The 17,789-nt window shown below is 37.7% G+C and overlaps 1 protein-coding gene across 1 annotated transcript in view; it reads right to left on the bottom strand.

The window, feature by feature from the left end:
* Positions 1 to 17,789, bottom strand: part of MORC1 (MORC family CW-type zinc finger 1) — a 190,469-nt gene that overhangs the window by 136,081 nt on the left and 36,599 nt on the right. The window contains exon 9 of the mRNA XM_072614049.1: positions 5,510 to 5,635. Coding sequence (XP_072470150.1) covers positions 5,510 to 5,635 — 126 coding nt within the window. The remainder of the gene's footprint in view (positions 1 to 5,509; positions 5,636 to 17,789) is intronic.

The raw sequence follows: 17,789 nt of genomic DNA, 5'->3' as shown, positions 1-17,789 counted from the left end.
TTTACAGATATTTGGAGGGTTTGGGGGAAGAGCTCAGGGAAGTACCTGCATTTACTCAGCTATCTTGGCCCTGCCTCAGCAATTCTCTAAAATTCTTATTCTTGCCAACGGTAATAGTAGTAGTAGTAGTAGTAGTAGTAGTAGTAGTAGTAGTAGTAGTAGTAGCAGCAGTAGTATATAATAATAGCAACTATAGTAATAATAAAAAGTAATGTAGCAATATAGTGATCTAGTTTTGTAGTAATATAAACATATAGTACTAATAATATAGAGTAATAATAGTAATAATAAAATGCCCCTAATGTATCTGTTTTGAAAGAGGCTGAAAAAGAGCACTTAAGTAGGAGGAGAAAAAAGAGAAAAGTCTATAGAACCCAAAGAGTAATTCTTTATAAGGAATGGCTGACCTTACAAAAACTGCAGAGAAGCAGAATGAGGACAAAGAAGGAACCACTGGATTTGGCAGTTAAATCTTTGGAAACCTGAGAGGGAACAATATCAATGGATTGGTTTACTGTTTATGATGATAATCACTTCCCTTTTCATACTGCTTCCATTTTCATACTGCTTTCACATTACTGAAAAACTTTCACTTTTCGTAATGCTTGCAAAGCGGTACTTAGAGTTTTCTAATTGAAAATTTCATAGTTGGCCACTCACAACCTTCCAACACAGCATCTTCTTGGACCCTGGAAGTGCCTTTAAAAAAATCACCAGAGAATTACCCTATATTTCAGAGCTCTTCCCAAATGGCAGATATTTTACCTCTAAAATATAGGGGATGAAAGAAAATAGAATTGTCTAAATTGCTCCAGGGGCAACTCCTGACAGAGCTAACGTAAAAACTGGAAGAGGTTATAGTCAGCAGCCCAGTCCCTCCGTAATCAATCTCACTCTAGTATCTGAAGGTGTGGTGAGAGGAAGTACTGGACCCAGACTTTGCCTGTTTCCATTTTAATTTTTATTTATTCTAAATTTAACATACACCAAATGAAATTAGCATTTCCATATGTAAAGTAGACCAGAAAATGACGATTGTATATGAAGCTGTGACTCTCAATTACATAGCAGTGTGTGATGAAATCTTTTGGCAATCTGGTGAAGCCTACAGACTCTTTCTCTGAATTATGCTTTAAAATAACTAAATAAAATACTAAATTTCAGTTAAAAGCTAGTGAAAATAAAAATTCCATTTTCCCCCATTCAAATTCAGAGACCCCCAGAAATCTATCCACATACCCCATGAGACCCCTGGTTAACAACCTCTTATGTAGGGCTTGCTTTTCTTTTTAAGTATATAATAAATTCAAAATGTAACTTTCAAAACTGTCTAGTTTGTCGTGATTCACTCTGGTCTTTCTTCTATTCTGTTCTCTCTTTTTAGTGGGGGAGGGGAAAGAGTGTCCCCAGCTTAACTACCTCCCACCATTCCCAAAAACTTTTTGGGGAAAAAAACCACAAAAAGACAAACAAAAGCCTAGTTATAAATATGCATAGTCAAGTCATATAAATTTCCCAGTGGATCTGTCCAAAACTGTTTGTCTGAGTCTGTAACTTGAGTCCAACATCTCTGCCAGGAAGGGAGTTCAACGTTTCTTTTGCTGGGGACCAAGCTTTTTCAAGCCTTCTGTTGCAGCTTACGACCAAAGGTGCTAACACATGGGAGAAGGTGGGAGCAAGAGAATAAGAGATGGTGGAAAGAAATAATATTGAAAAATACAATGCAAAACTACCACACTGGAGCTCAGAGGGAAGTAAATACAAGTAAAGATTAATTTTATGAACAGGGAAAGAAGTGAACTGTAATATATTTTGCAATGGAAGAAAGAGAGCAAAAACTAGACAAAAAAGTGACAAGACTACTAGAATTGAAATCAGAAGATCAGGGTTCAAATAATAAAATTATTATCTTCATTTCCTTATCTGTCAAATGACAGGGTTGCACTAGATGATCTCTCAAGTTCCTTCCAGATCTAAACTAAGATCCCATGATAGTGTCAGTCTGTGTTATAGATAGCAAATTATCAGTCTTAACACAAGGCCTTGTGTGAACCGCTGAACAAAACAATATAAATTGGCAAAGGCTAAACCTTCCTTGACTTTCTCTTAGCAAACTAGATCTACATTATCATTCTACCTGCCTCCCGCCAATATAAATCTAAGAATATCACTCTGACAGATAAATAAAAAATGTATTGGAACACTAACAGCTATCACTTGATATATGTAATTTAGGTGAACAAAATTTAATTTCATACAATTCATCCCAGAAAAGAGATAAATTCACATTTTTCCCCAACTAGCTTAAGCAATTTTTTTACCAAAGCTCACTAACAGGGATAATTAAATTTGAAAAGATCAAATGTATTGACTGAGCTAGGGGCCCCTAGGTACTTGCTAGAAGAATGAAATTGATGAAAAGGAAACATCACTTTGATATTTATTAATGCATGGGTGGGCAGATTTATGGGGAAAATCTCAGGTCTGGTAGAGTTCATTTTTAAAAATATGATCTACAGGGCAGTCAGGAATCAAGGGTAAAAAACAGCCTTTGAGAAATCCACTGGTGTGAAAGCAGTGTGCTGGCTATAGAAATCTATAATTTTTAATATTAACATCTGTATGAGAGATCAAAATGCCCCAGGATATCAACTCTGTTTGGAAAAGACTTTTTTTTCTATGAAAAAGTAGACAATATGAAAAAAAGACACATTAAACATTCAAAGTTGCCAAAGTAATGATTTCTTGGCTCTACATGCATGGTAATCCAGTCAAACTTTATGATATGCAAACTAAATCATTATTAAGCTCTTTATATTAAGTAATATATAAACCATATGTAAGCATTTATGTTTATAAACACAAATGTATATGTCCCTAGATGGATAAGAGGACATGTCAGTATTTCTAAATATTATGTCAGCATTTCTAAATATCTATGATACCTTCCAAGAGAGTATTCCTTTCAATGATTTAAATCATAGCCATCAGCCCCCAACTCCCAGTAGATGGTTTCATGAGTTGTCTGTACAAAAGAAATTCAGCTACTGTTTGGCTGACCTCTGTGTGCTAAATCTTTCCAAATCTCACTATACTACTGCTAAGACAATATCCATATAATATATTTCTGGCCCATATTTAAAACCTTTCCAAATTGGTAAGATTTGCCATACTTTAGAATTTTCTGGCAAAGCCTTTGAGTCCCTGGAGTTACTGACATTCTGTGACGAGGAATCAAAGTAGGAATTCAGTGTACTTGTACACATGCACATATATGAGTAATGGATTGCCCATTTTGTACGTAAGAAGTTTGGTTGTTTTTTGAAAGGGACAGAAAATGAGCTATTGTGTAAAGAAAATGTATGAGGTCAACTTGTGAAGGGTGTAAGGTATCTCCCCCTCTAGTTTATAAAGCTTGCCTTGGAAAAGGATCAAAAAGAGGCCTTTTGTGTAAGAAAAAAACTGAAAAAATTCACACGAAAAGAAAAATACATTTCAAATAAAGTGTCAGAGACACAGATAATTAGGAGGACAAAATAGAAAACTTAAGAGGACCTAGTGGAGGATAAGAAATGCCTGAGGTTGGGGGCACTACAATTCCTCATTTCATTAGCATGTGATTAATTCAATTAGAGTTTGAGAGGCTAAAACATATAAAAGAGTAAATTAAAAAACTATTTAGAAGCTATTAGATGATTAAATAAAGACTGGTGGCTTCATAACTAGCAGAAATTTGGATTTTGTCAATTTGACCTTAGAAGTGTGTTCCCAATTTCTCCCTGGGATACTGCATGCATTGGGAAATATCACATATTTATGTGTAGACTGTAATTTTTGTTGATTTCTGCATTTGCTTTATATTGAGCAGTGGTGATATACTGATTATACTTGCTTTTGCCTTACTGTTAAATAATCGTTTTCTACTTAAGATTTAATGGTAAAGGGGAAAGGACCACTTGTACAAAATTATTTAGAGTGGCTCTTTCTGTGGTAGCAAAGAATTGGAAATTGAGGATATACCCATCAATTAGAGAATGGGTAAGTTGTGGAATATGATTATAATGGAATATTACTATACTCTAAGAAAGGATGAGCGGGCAGATTTCAGAAAAACCTGAAAAGACTTATATAAACTTATGCAAAGTGAAGTGAGCAGAACCAGGAGAACATTATACATATTAATAGCAATAGTAAATCATGATCAGCTGTGAATTAATTAGTTATTCTTATCAATACAATGACCCAAGATAATTCCAAAGAACTCATGAAGAAAACTGCTATCCACCTCCAGAAACAGAACTTATGGAATCTGAATGCACACTGAAGCATATTATTTTTCACTTTCTGTAATTTTTTCATGTTTTTCTTTCTCTTTGGGTCTGTGTCTTCTTTCACAACATAACTAATATGGTAATATGTTTTGCAGGACTGAACATGTATAACCTATTACTGTCTCAGGGAGAGAGGAAGTAAGACGGGAAGAGAGAAAATTTGTAACTCATGTCAAAAAAATTATGTTAAAAACTGTCTTTACATGTAACTGGGGAAAAATAAAATATTTTTAAAAGGGTTAATAGTATTATCATTGTGAAGGGGGATGGTAGTAAGTAAGGGAAGCGTATGCCCCAAAACAGGGTTACCCTTTGGATTCTGAGAGAGTCTGAACTGTAGTTAAATGGTAGTGGTCTTTCTCTGGGAACTCAGGCCTGCTAATATGAGTTCAGGTTGGGGTGAAGGAGCCAGCCTAGAAATAGCGTAGGGAGATATGCTCTTTGCAATAGGCAACATTATCAGGATATAGTAAGTGTACCACACAGGTATTGTAGTTGCAAATATATGTTGCTATATAATCACACATGAAGGGCAATGATGTAGTAGATAGGAAACCACTCTCACAGTCAGCAAAACCCAGGTTCAAGTTTTATCTTTAATATATACCAGCTTTGTGACCCTAGGAAACTCATAATAATAAGTCACTTAACCTCTCAGACAATTCCCTAAGATCATAAATTGCTGGGCAGGCAAGGATCTCAAAAGTGGAGAAATTCTCCTCCCTGAGAGTTCCCTCTGTCAATGAAGTTCACCCTCTAACCTTCCCCACCAAAAAAGGAATAGCAACAAATACATACACATAAATTAAAATGCATCTGAAAAATGAGCTGTGTAAATGAATTACAGTCTTTCAAAGAAACTTTCATACAGCCAGAACAGCTGAGAAGCGCTAAAGTTAAAAAAAAAATTCTCATTTTTGTTGATTATCTTATTTAACGGGTTCCTACAATAGTACCACCATTGAACCACCATTACCACCAAATGTTTGCCATGCATGATTAATTTTTAGCAACCCTCCCTGCCAATTCAATTTGAATTTTGTTTACATTATAAAGGTACTTGCTATCAAAATCAATTTCCTCACCTTGACAAAAATGTCATTTTTTTTTTGGCTTTCAAGCCCATTAGTTTGAAAATGAAAATCCCTAAGAAGATAATTTGAAGGAAATGGAGTTACCTGGGTCTGTAGAGGCAGTAAGACAGGTGCTTGGTTTGAACTCTTTTGGTCTGGATGAATATCCTCATTCGAGGGTCAAAATACAACACAGATGTGTAGGCTCTGAATGACCAGCGTTCTGGAAAACTGGAATATAAAACATTGAAAGCCATGATGTACAAGAAGTAATGTGAACATCACTTGGAGAAGAGAGAAAAATCTGATGTGTGATAAAGGAATATGCTGTGTGAGTTTACAGAGGTCACTATGAGAAGCTTCAGTGCATTAATGAGGCATTTGGCTAATGAGGCTTCAAACACAAGGCATTTCTATAGCTCTCCAATACTTCATTTAGTGGCCCTCTAAATGTCTAATACAGCACAGATGATAAATGGTGCATTCACATTTGAACTATTATTGAACTTCTGCAGTGAAGAGTCATCTGATTCTTCCTAAAAAACTTATCTTCTAGCATGCCAGAAAGGAATGATTGTTTTGGTTCTGGGTAGAATGACTACCAGAGCAGAGTAACATTGGCTGGACTGAGAATGACCTTCTAGTGGCTCAGTTGCCACTAAGGCATAAGGATCTTCCCCTCCCCCTTTGATACTTACCCCACAGGGCATTTTTGCATTTTTCTGCCAAACATGTTTCATATAAAGGACTAGGGTCTGTGCCTCTGATTTCACTGGTCTAAAGAACTCCCAGTGAAGAAATTCATTCTACCAATGTAGATCAGAATTAATAGCATCTTAGAGAGCTGCCTGGGGCCATGACCCACATGAAGATGTATCAGAGGAGTCACCTTAGGTCTTCCCAACTCAGAGGCCAGGTCTCTATTCACCTGCCTTTCCTTTCCAGTCAATCTTATAATTTACTACTTTGTATTCATCTATTTTATATTTATGATGTGTATTTTTGCACATGTACATCTTGTCTCCTCAAGACAAGTCTTATAAGCAGTGATTCTCTTTTTTCTTCCTTCTTCCCTCCCTTCCTTCTTTCTTCACTCCCTCCCTTCCTTCCTTTCTCCTTCCCTTTCTTCCTATCTTTCTCTTTTTTCCTCTCCCCCCTTCCTTTCTTCTCTTCTTTCCCCCTCCCTCTCTTCTTTCTCTCTCTCTCTTCTATCTTTTGCTTTCTTTTCTTTCACTGTTTCTCTTTTCCCTCCCTTCTTTCTTTCTTTTTCTGTTTCTCTCTTTTCTTTCCTTTTTTTCTTCTTTCTCCACAGCACCTAACACAAAACCGAGCACATGACAGACGCTTAATAAGTATTTGTTGGTTGATTTAAATGACCTACATGGAGTTGAATATGACCAAAGTTAAAATTATCAGAATGCAGAAAAAAGGAGCTAATTAAAATTTCATAACTTGTTCCATTTCTGAACTATGAAGTAGCTAACCAGATTTTCATCTCTGTTTAAAATATATCTAAGCAAAATGTCAACAGAAAGAAGTAGTTTAAGAGAAAAGTTACAAGCCACTTAAAGTAATGAAAATGGTTCTTCTAGCCATAACTATGGCATTGCTAGGTAACACTATGCTAATGATCATTCAAAGCTGTGATTTTCATTGTGTTCCTAAGTTAGCTCAGATAGGGCATATGCTAGAAACACCGTGCACTACTTTATAACTGTCAATTTAAGCACACATTGGCAATAAGGAAGTTCATTTACAAATATTACTTAGCAACAATTTCATATCATTGTCTGACATTATTCTAAAGCCTGTCTATACCTATGAAGGGTTTATTCTGGTTATCTAGATATTGAGATATAGCAGGTACTGAAAAAACTATAGGCCCCATGAGAATGCAGCAGTAGGTTTCATAGGGGCATGCTTTCTTTTTTTTCTTTTCTTTTCTTCCTTCCTTCCTTCTTTCCTTCCTCCCTCCCTTCCTCCATCTCTTCCTTCCTTCCTTTCTATCTTTCTATCTTTCTTTCTTCTCTCTCCTCTTCCTCCTCCTCTTATTCCTCCTCCTTTTTCTTCTTCTTCTCTTACTATAAAAATTTATTTTTTCTCACTTCCACCTATATCCCTCCCTAGCAAGGAAAAACAAAGAAAGACAAAATCCCCATAATACAGACAAGCAAAATACCAAGTTTAAAAAATGTCTCATTCTCCTTTCTGGGTCTGCCCCTCTCCTCTCTGTTTCCATTTTTGTCCTTTTCCCTTTTCTTCTATAAAGCTATAATAAAACCCAATGAGAAGAGTACGAATGCTTAGAAATGCAGCCATGGAGCTTCATGACTGCTCATGGAGACCCTAACCAGTTATTTGGTCTTGAGGCATGCACAAGGACCAACCAGCAAAGTCCCCAGAGAGGAGAGGGAATGATTGGTACTTCTTCAAATTCCATCTTTTCTTCACTTCAATGGAAATCTGAGCAGCTCTCTAGTAACTCAAAGGGAATAGAAACCACCTCCAGGACATGTAGTAGGAGTCAACCTTCTGTCCTTATATCCTTGAGAAAGCCATGCTGGACTCAGAATCTAGGAATTTGTGTGTCCTAGGGCAACCTGGGGACTTGGAAGACCCTTAGGAGTCTTGGGCAACTCCATTCAACATTCACTAAGTGCAAGTCATGTCATTATTTCTCTGATGGCATGGTCTTCTTTGGCAATGAAGGACAAACACGATAAACTATGTGCTACTACTTGTAAACATTATACTGGGTACTGTGGGAGAACAGTGATGGTTAAAATAGGTCCTCTGTTCTCAAGGCACCTAACAGTAGAGTGGATAGTATATTGGACTTACGGTCAGAATGACCTGAATTCAAATCCAGCTTCAGCTACTTACTAGCTATGTGACCCTGGGCAAGGGGTCTTAGCTCTTTCATTTGGAAAATGCAGATGATAACAGTACCTAACACCCAGGGTTGTTGTGAGGATAAAATGTGCTCTATAAAAGCTGTCTATAATTATCATCATCATCATCATCATCATCATCATCATCATCATCATCATCAAGAGGCTAAGAAGCTTAATAGAGAGGACATAAATATGTACTAGTAGCTATACTACCTATAACAATAATGTACAAGGATATGGGGCTTGGGAGAGTTACAAGCACAGTGCTATGTAGTATTGCACTCACTAATCTGTCTTTCAACCTGAAGGCCCCCTAATCCAATAACTTGACTTGACTCCTTCCTCTATAGTCTGGTGCTGCTATCAACATAGCAAGGAGAAAAGGAGAGGGGCAGGTAGCTGGTATAGTGGATAGAGGCCTAGAGTTAGACCTGGGCTCTGATATGGTCTCAGACACTAACCGTGTGACCCTGGGCAAGTCACTTTACCCTGTTTGCCTCAGTTTCTTAAATGAGCTGGAGAAGGAAGTGGCAAACCACTCTAGCATCTTTATCAAGAAAACCCCAAATGGGGTCATGAAGACTCAGACACAATTGTAATGTCTGAACAACAACAAGGATAAGGGAAAAAGAAAAATCATGGTAGCCACGGGTCAGAATCAAATTCACAATGCTATCAGTGTTTCTGAACCTGAAACCCAATTTCAACAACTGAGAGAATGTATATAAAGCATTTTGAAAAACGTAACACTTGATATAAATAATGGCCATTACTGCTGCTGCTGATCTGTTTCTTATGCCCACCCATGCTCCAGTTCTGTGATGTCTCTTGCTGCCTAATCCTGCCATGTTTAGGTCTCTGTACTGGTTCCCTGCCTGGTACCCCAATCCCTCAGTGACTGGAGTCCTGCTTATGGGATAGCAGACAGCCATGATGTTGGCTGAGCCTCAGGCTTTCATGTCTGAAGAAGTCTGTCTTCTCCCAGAGGCAGAGACTAGGGCTATAATTCTTTCAAACGCCTCATAAATTGTGATTCAAAGATCTGATGACTACATGTTTAGAACCAACCTGTTCTGACTTCCTCTCTAGTATATGTCATCAGCAGTAACAACCACCAACAGTTTTCTTCAAAGTCCCTTTTAGTAGAACATACTATTATTGGGGGGAATATCGAAGTCAGAAATCGGGCACACAGCTTGTAAGTGTTCAAGGTCAGATTTGAGCTCAGGTCTTCCTACTCCAGGCCCAATACTCATCCGCTATACCAGCTACCTTCCCTTTCCCTTCTTTCCTTGCTATATTGACAGCAGTCCCCAGATTATAAAGGAACGAGTCAAACCCTAATTATCAGACTTGGAGGCCTTCAGGTTGAAAGACAGATTAGTGAATGCAATGCTACAAAGTATCACGAAGAATGGGCAGTTCAACATCCAGATGTTGGCTTCTCAATAGGGAAGAACAAGAGAGTATGGAGAGGGAAGACAGCATTAGCTGAAGCAAGGCCTAAGCTTATCATTCAGAAATGTATATTAGAAGAGAACATCTGAATTACTAAGTTGTTATTCCACACGCCAGAGACAGTGTGGTGAGACAGTCAAATCCTGCCTCTGACTCTTAGTAAAAGTGTAATCTTAAGCAAGTCACTGGGCCTCACACAAACTTCCCAGAACTCATTCACCAAGTCATAGATAAGTTGAAACCTGCATTGATGCAGAAGGGCTCTTACCTGAATTCCCTGACCACAGCACAGAACCAGCAAGTATTGATCTAATTCAATACCCTGTGGCCACACCAATCCAACAACCATTGACACCTGGGAGGATTGAAATAGGCACTGGTAGAGAGTGTTGGTCACACCAATGAAATCAAGATCTTTCAAAGGGTTCAAATCATAGTGATTGCCAACATGTTTTCTGGAATTCCAAATGACATTTACAGAAACAACTTCTTTGAAGCTGTCTACATAGTCTAAGCTAATAACATATTCAACATATTATTTTATATGCCTAACTTTGGTTTGCCTCAGTTTTCTCATCTGTAAAATGGGGAGAATAACAGCGCCCACATCCTAACATTGGTGAGAGGATAAAATAAGATAATATGGGCAAAGTGCTTTGCAAACAATAATGCACTATATAAATCTTAGCTATTATTGTTACTGTATATAAAATGAAAAAAAATACCTGAGCTCCAGCTATAGATTTAAATTCCATGGTGGCTAGAAGCAGGCCATATAATAATTTAACAAAAATATGTTCTATTTCACTAAACTGCAGCCATAACAATGACTTATAATATTACTAGCTACTGGGTGGATTTCTTTCACTGAAAGGTAATGAAGTTAACATCATAAAGAAATAATTTAGGCAATGAGGTTGTTAAGTGAGTAGAGCACTTGGACTTGGAATCAAGATCGATATTTGAATCCAACCTCAGATCCTTACCAGATGCATGATATAGAAGACATCTGTTAAACCTCTCTCAGTCTCAAGCTTCCTCATTCATAAAATAGGGATAATAGAGCAGTCACCTCACAGAGTTGTTGTGAAGTGACAATAAAATAATTTATGTGAATTCCTTTGCAAACATTAAAGGTTTAAAAAAAGTTTTTTTGTGATTATGATGATGATGATTTGTTAAAGTCATTAAGATGGCTAATGCTTTAATGTTGCTAAAGAAGTCTCAGTCCAGAACAGAATGACTCAGGAGCTTCCTAATCTAAAGACTGTTACCCAAAGACTGAGTTACAGCTGAAATAAGCTTGAAAGTCCAATTTCATGAAACCAGAATGACATGTTCCCATGTAGACAAAAGAAATCTTTTCAAAATCAGCAGGAACACACCACCTATAACAGGATCTGCAAATTACAGAATTCTGAGGTTTAAGACTTGTTAGAGGAACATACAGAATTGATCCTAAAAAAGAAAGTTATACTTGGTGGAGAAGGGAGAATATGAGAGAGAGAGACAGAGAGAGACAGAAAGAGAGAGAGAGAGAAAGAGAGGAAGAAGAAGAAGAATGCTGACAAGGATGAGGAAAAGGGAAGGGAGAAAGAGAAGGAAAAAGGAGAAAAAAGAAAGGAAGGAGGAAGGAAAGAGGAAAGAAATGAGAAAGGAAAGAGGAAAGGAAGGAGGAAAGAAATAAAGGAAGGAAGAGAAAGAGAAAAAGAAAGAAAGGAAGGAAGAGAGCAAACAGAGAGGAAAGGAGGAAGGAAGAAACAACAGAAGGAAGAAGAAGGAAGGAAGGAACAAAATTAGGAACAGATTGAGAGAAGGAGAGTGAATTCTATTCAGTAAAAAGATGAAACAACCTCTTACTTTAAGTTCCTAATTTTAGTACGGAGAAGCCTAGGAATGAGAAAGGAGTGTGGATAAAAGGAGGAGAAAGTATTAGAACCTGGACATTACATACAAACAGAGGACAAGGGGATTGCCAAAACCTCTGAAGCACCACTGTGAAATTCCTGCCAGGAGCCCATTAAGGCACCACATCTGCCCAAGTACACCTGGTCACACATCTTAGCAATAACTTGGCCTCACAAATCCCAATCCATACCCTTGATTTTAGACATTACTTAGACAATCACTGGGAAGCTAGAGATAACAAATTTTCTAAAATTTAACCATTTTTAGACTTGGAACGGGCAGGTAGGTGGCGCAGTAAATAGAGCTCTGTGAGGACTCAGGAAAACCTGAGTTTAAATCCAGCCTCAAACACTTACTAGCTGTGTGACCCTGGGTGCCTTAGTTTCTTCATCTGTAAAAATGAGCTGGAGAAGGAAATGGCAAACCACTCCAGTATCTTTGCCAAAAGAACTCCAAATGGGGTCACAGAGTCAGATACAACTGAGAAACTACTAAACAACAACAAAAACTTTGAGTATCAGTTATGGTTCTTTATACTTTCTCTTTCTATGATAATTAACTCCTCTGTGGTTTAAGAAGTGGCTGGCTTCATAAACTGTCTGAGAGCTAAAAGGACCTTCTTTCCAAGAGTTAGCTGTCAAATTATCCCATCCATAATGCATTTGTTCTGTATTGCTAGTGTGGAAATGCCATGGCATTCTGACAGGTAGCTGTTAGAAGACTGGTCCTCCTAGCTTTTAGACAGCATGAAATATTGGTTTTGGAGCCAGCTCTTCAATAGAATGGGTGGGGGTCAGGGACAGGTGGTAATGGAAATGCTAGTAATAATGCCAGGCATCCCTTCTGTCCTTGGCATTTTAAGATTGGCATGAGGGTCCCCAGCATTATTACAACAGCAATTTAACTGGATAGCATTTCAAACAGAACAACACATTCAGAGCAATCTGAGTTAGAAACTGGGCAAATTCCTCCAACTGGAATTGTTATAAAGAAAATACAAGTTGGGGCAGAAAAGGTAAAGACAGTAATCAAAAATAGGTGATAGACTTCATATGAAATAATTTTCTTCTACTCTTAGCTACTCTTTATTCAACTATAAGTACTTTTTGGAACCATTTAAAATTCTTGCCACAAGAAATCTATTAAGAAATGACAAGTTTGAGCTATACACATACTACAGAATCACAATTAGTTACTATTAATATTATTAACCATAATTTTAATTTAATTACTAATATTTTATATTGCTTATTATGTGCATTTAATTCATCCAAATCTCTATTAGACAAGAGACCTAAATTCTATCCCTCTAATCGTCCTTGATTCATTGGTCTACAATGAGAGGCAATGTGTCATGGTACACAGAGAATGGATCTCAAAGTCATGAAAAACTCTGATATATACTGGTTCTATGACCCTGGGCAAGTGACTTAACCTCTTAGTGCTCTAGGCAACTTTTTAAGACCATAAGCTGAAAAGAAAGTGCCAATCTATGTTAGAGGAAATTTCCCCACCTACTAGTTTCCGATACCAATGAAATCTCAGGTCTGTTACCTAGCCCTCACTGGTCGATAAAGAATTTAGAAGGATGGCAGCCATCCAATGCTTAGGAAAGTTGCAGCTGTAGTTTAAACAAACAAAAAAACCATGCAACCTAATTTTGGCACTCATTGTTGCTAACATATATCTGTCACTTATCAGATGCTGCCTTATAGTATTTTTTATTTTTATCTTGTATTATTTTCTAAACTCTTACTGATTTTTGCCATGTGCACACCTTGATTACCTACCTCGACAGGAAGCTTCCTGAACAAAGATGCTGCTACATTTTGCATCCTCAACAGAACCAAAAACAGTGATAACACACAAAGGGGATGTTCAACAAATACCTTCCGAATGAAGGAATAACCTCATGTAAATTGTTTTTAAACAAAATAAATTAAACTTATGACAGGAAAGGAAGCCAACTTTATTTTGTGTCCAAATATCTTAAAATGTATTTTTTTCTTATAATTTTCTTTAATTGGCCTAATAAACACATTGCTGGATTAGAAATGCAGCAGGAGACCCTGTCCTGATACCTTAACTCTTTTCTTTGACTCCCCTAAGAACCACTATTTCCAGATAAAAAAATGCCTAAGTACGAGAATAATTAAAAATCACAGTTAGTGGAAAATATGAATAATCCACCTTTTGTATTTTGTACTGGGGCTTGACTGCCAGCTAGTTCTCCAAACCAAGATCACTACAGGAATGGAGGCACAGAATAATACTCATTCAAACAGAACTTCTGCACGTGGACAGTTATTCCTTCTACATCACCCCCCTTCCAGCCCCTACTCCATCAAAAAGCACAAAAATCAACCCCATCAGTCTACTAAAATTATTATTCACCTTTGTGTTACACTGATTAGGCTTTTATGCAGTATTAGAAAAGCAAATTATTTTTCTAATTCTTCCCTCCCCATATTACTCAACTTAGGAGGCCCACATACTCAAAATATTAGGCTATCTCAATACACTGTATTAATGTTACTTTTGCACAGCAATTTTATATATTAATTTTAGTAATAGATTTTCAGTAAGTGGTGATTCGATAATCTGGAGTTTAAGGTCCTATTCTCCAAGCTGCCACTCTCTACCTTCAATTCTCTCCCAGCCCTGTTACTGACTTTGCTGACTTCTACAGCATACTGCTGGTTCTCAGTGGAAATTCCCTGGGGGCCTGGGACCTCCTCACTCGGGAACAACCTACCATCCCCATGCCTACTCACTATGAAACATCCCTCCACTAGGCCCACTCCCCTTTCTCTCTTTGATGAATTACTCTTGAAGCCTCCATTTTGTGAAGAAGCCCAGGTTGGTCCACTTTCATTTCCCTCTTGGCCCTGTTCCTGATATTTCAAAACCATTACCCTGATGCCATGGCTCCACCCCCCACCCATTTTTTCAGCTTTTATATGTGTACTGTCCTCTTGGATTCAAATATAAGCTCCCTGAAGAGTCTTTCATTGGTTTGTTTGTATTTATGTTCCAGTGCATAGCATAATGCCTGGCACATAGTAAGAGCCTTAATAAATGCTTGATGTTTCCTCCTTCCTTCCTTATTCCTGTAATCTTCTCTTCCCTCCCTCCCTTTTTCCTTCTCCCTTCCGTCCATCCCTAATTTCTCTCAGTTTCTTCTTTCCCTCTTCCTTTCTTTTTCCTTCCTTTCATCCTTTTTTCCTTCCTTCCTTCTTTCTTTTCTAACTCCTATCCTCTTCCCTCTCTCTTCCTTCATTTCCTTCTCCCTTTCCCTATCCCTTATTTCCTCTTCCTTTCTTCTTTCCTTCCTTCCTTCCTTCCTGCTATTAACTAAACTCTGAAATAGATATAATATAAATTCACCTAATAGGGTAATGTAAAAAATAACCAGAAAAAATCACTTTGAAAAAAATAAAGTGTTTCCCACTTTGCTTCCTCTAACAGAGTTAAAGCTATATTACCTCCTTTCTAAAATCTATGCCTTCCAATCCCGTTCCCTTTTTCTCTTATTCATCGCTATCCTGGCTCTCCACTAACTTCATTCTCTCCCTCTCCACTGGCTCCTTCTCTTTTGTTTTTAAATATGTCTAGATAAGACTCTTTTTAAAGAAAAAAAGAAAAAGTCAACTGACCTATTGCATTCTATGTCCATCACAGAATCATGGAATATCAGAATTGGAAGGGATCTTTAAAGGTTCTCTACTCCAACCACTTCCAAAAGTATGAAATTCTGTGAAAACATCTCCAACAAGTAGTTTTCCAGCTACCATTTAAAGGTCTATAGTGTCAGAAAAGGCACCACTCACTCAAATTTTTGGAGAGTTCTAATTAATAGTAATCTCTTCCTTATAATGATCCAAAATCTATCTCCATGTAACTTCCACCCCATAAACTGAGTTCTGTCACCTGAGGCTGAGCAGAAGCCCCATGTCCTCTTTCACAGGACAATCTGTCAGACACATGAACATAGAAAACTTAATTTATTCCTCTTCCTCTTCTTTAAGTAATATATCTCCTGTTCTTTTCACCAATTCTAGTATGGCATGGTTTTGAGTTACCTAGTTATTCCAGTCTTGCTTTCCTTAAATTGTTCATCAATTTCTCTTCTTAAATGACCCACACAATATGCTACCGTACCTTTATCTGACAATGTCTAAGCCTGGTATGTATCTGACGAGGGGAGAGTACAGCACTAAGAGCACCTATCTCCTTCTGGACATTATATTTCTACTTATGCAACCCAATGTTACATTACTTTTTTTGACTTTTACATTATGCCATTAAAGTACATTGAGTTTTAAATTCATCATAATTCCTAGGTCTCTTTCATACGAATTTGTCATCTTCATACCTCACCCAGCTATCTTGGCAACCATCCAGACATCCACAAAGGCCGTATTATGATCTGTCTACCATCATTACCCTATCTCTCTCTGCCTGGACAAGTGCCCTTCACACTTAATCTGAATCTCTGCCCCCTGAACTTCCAGGATCTATGAACCCAATGCCTAGAGAAGTTAATCCACTGATCTCTGGGACTCTCACCTTTGGGTCCAGTTCAGGTGACTAATAACTGAATGCAAATTAGCCTACTTAACTCATTACATCTGACTGGACCAGAAACCAGGTGATGCTTCACCTGTACATCCCATCCAGCCATCTGTCCAGGCGTCTTCCCATCTATCTGCCCTTATGCACCTGACTCCTTAGTTAATCAGCATTTTTAAACCTCTTTCTCTGGGCATAGTAATCATATTATACCATATAATCCTAATCAATCCTATTGCTTCTGGAAAAGGCATTAACTTCCTTATACATCAACTCACAATCTCTGGTACTTCCCATGACAAAGCTTCCTCCTCTATTCTATATGGTGTTATTTGAATGTAAGTTTCTACAGGTCAGGGACTGTTTTTGTTCCTCTTTTTATATCCTTAGCAATGAGCATACTGTCTGGAAAAATTTAATGTTTTTGTTTAGTTCTTTTTCAGTATGCCCAACTTTTGGTGACCCCGTTTGGAATTTTCTTGACAAAGTTACTGGAGTGGTTTGCCTTTTCCTTCCCCAGCCCATTTTTATAGATGAGGAAACTGAGGCAAACAGGATTAGGTGACTTCCTCAGGCTCACATATCTAGTAAGTATCAGAGGTCAGACTGAACTCAGGAAGATGAGTCTTCCTGACTCCAGACATGGCATTCTATTCACCGTACTACCAAGTTGCCCCAAATGAGGTTCAATTAAATGGCTTCCAAAGTCTCACCCAGATATCAATCTATGATTCTATGACTTTATCCTTATCGTTAATAAGTTCACCTTTCTGCATTCAGCCCAGCATTCCAGCTGTTGGAGATATTTCTGGATTCTAGATCTGCAATCTAACATATTCATTTCGATCATCGATAAACTAAATAAGCATGCCATTTTGATTTCATCTATCTCTGATAAAAATGTTAAATAAAACCAGGTCAACAAAGAGTGCTATGGCTCTCCACAAAAGACCTCCCTTCTGTCTTAATTGGTCAAATAAGCATTAAGTAAAAGTCTGGCACATGCAGGGGGGCTGTGCTAGTTAGCCCCCTGGGACAAAAAAGACAGTCACTAGCTTAGGAGAACTTTCATCTTATTGAGACTACAAGTATTTATTAAGTACATATTATGTGAAAGGTAAGCAATTTTTAAAAAATGTACAAATTAAATGCAAAGTAAGTAGATGACACAGTGGATAGACAGACTAGTAGGCCAGAAATCAGGAAAATCTGATCAAATCTGGAGTCAGACATTTAATAGCTGTTTGAGCTTGGGCAAGTCACTAAACCCTATTTGTCTCAGTTTCCTCCTCTGTAAAATGATCTGGAGAAGGAAATGACAAACCACTCTGGTATCCCGCCAGGAAAATCCCAAATGAACTCACAAAGAAGAGGACACAACTAAAAATGACTGAACAATTAGAACTTTCGGGCTTGTGTGGGGTGAATAGAGGACAAGGCTGACTGTTGGGAGTGATACTAAGCTCAGCCTTGACAGGTGCTGAATACTTGGTGATTGACATACTGGTTCTAACAGGAAGAGATGAGGAGGAGAAGCATTCCAGGAATGGGGG

Source organism: Notamacropus eugenii, chromosome 5 (assembly GCF_028372415.1).
Source record: "Notamacropus eugenii isolate mMacEug1 chromosome 5, mMacEug1.pri_v2, whole genome shotgun sequence".
Taxonomy (NCBI): Eukaryota; Metazoa; Chordata; class Mammalia; order Diprotodontia; family Macropodidae; genus Notamacropus; species Notamacropus eugenii.
Note: the sequence above shows the minus strand (reverse complement) of the source record. Positions and strands in the feature narration are given on the sequence as shown.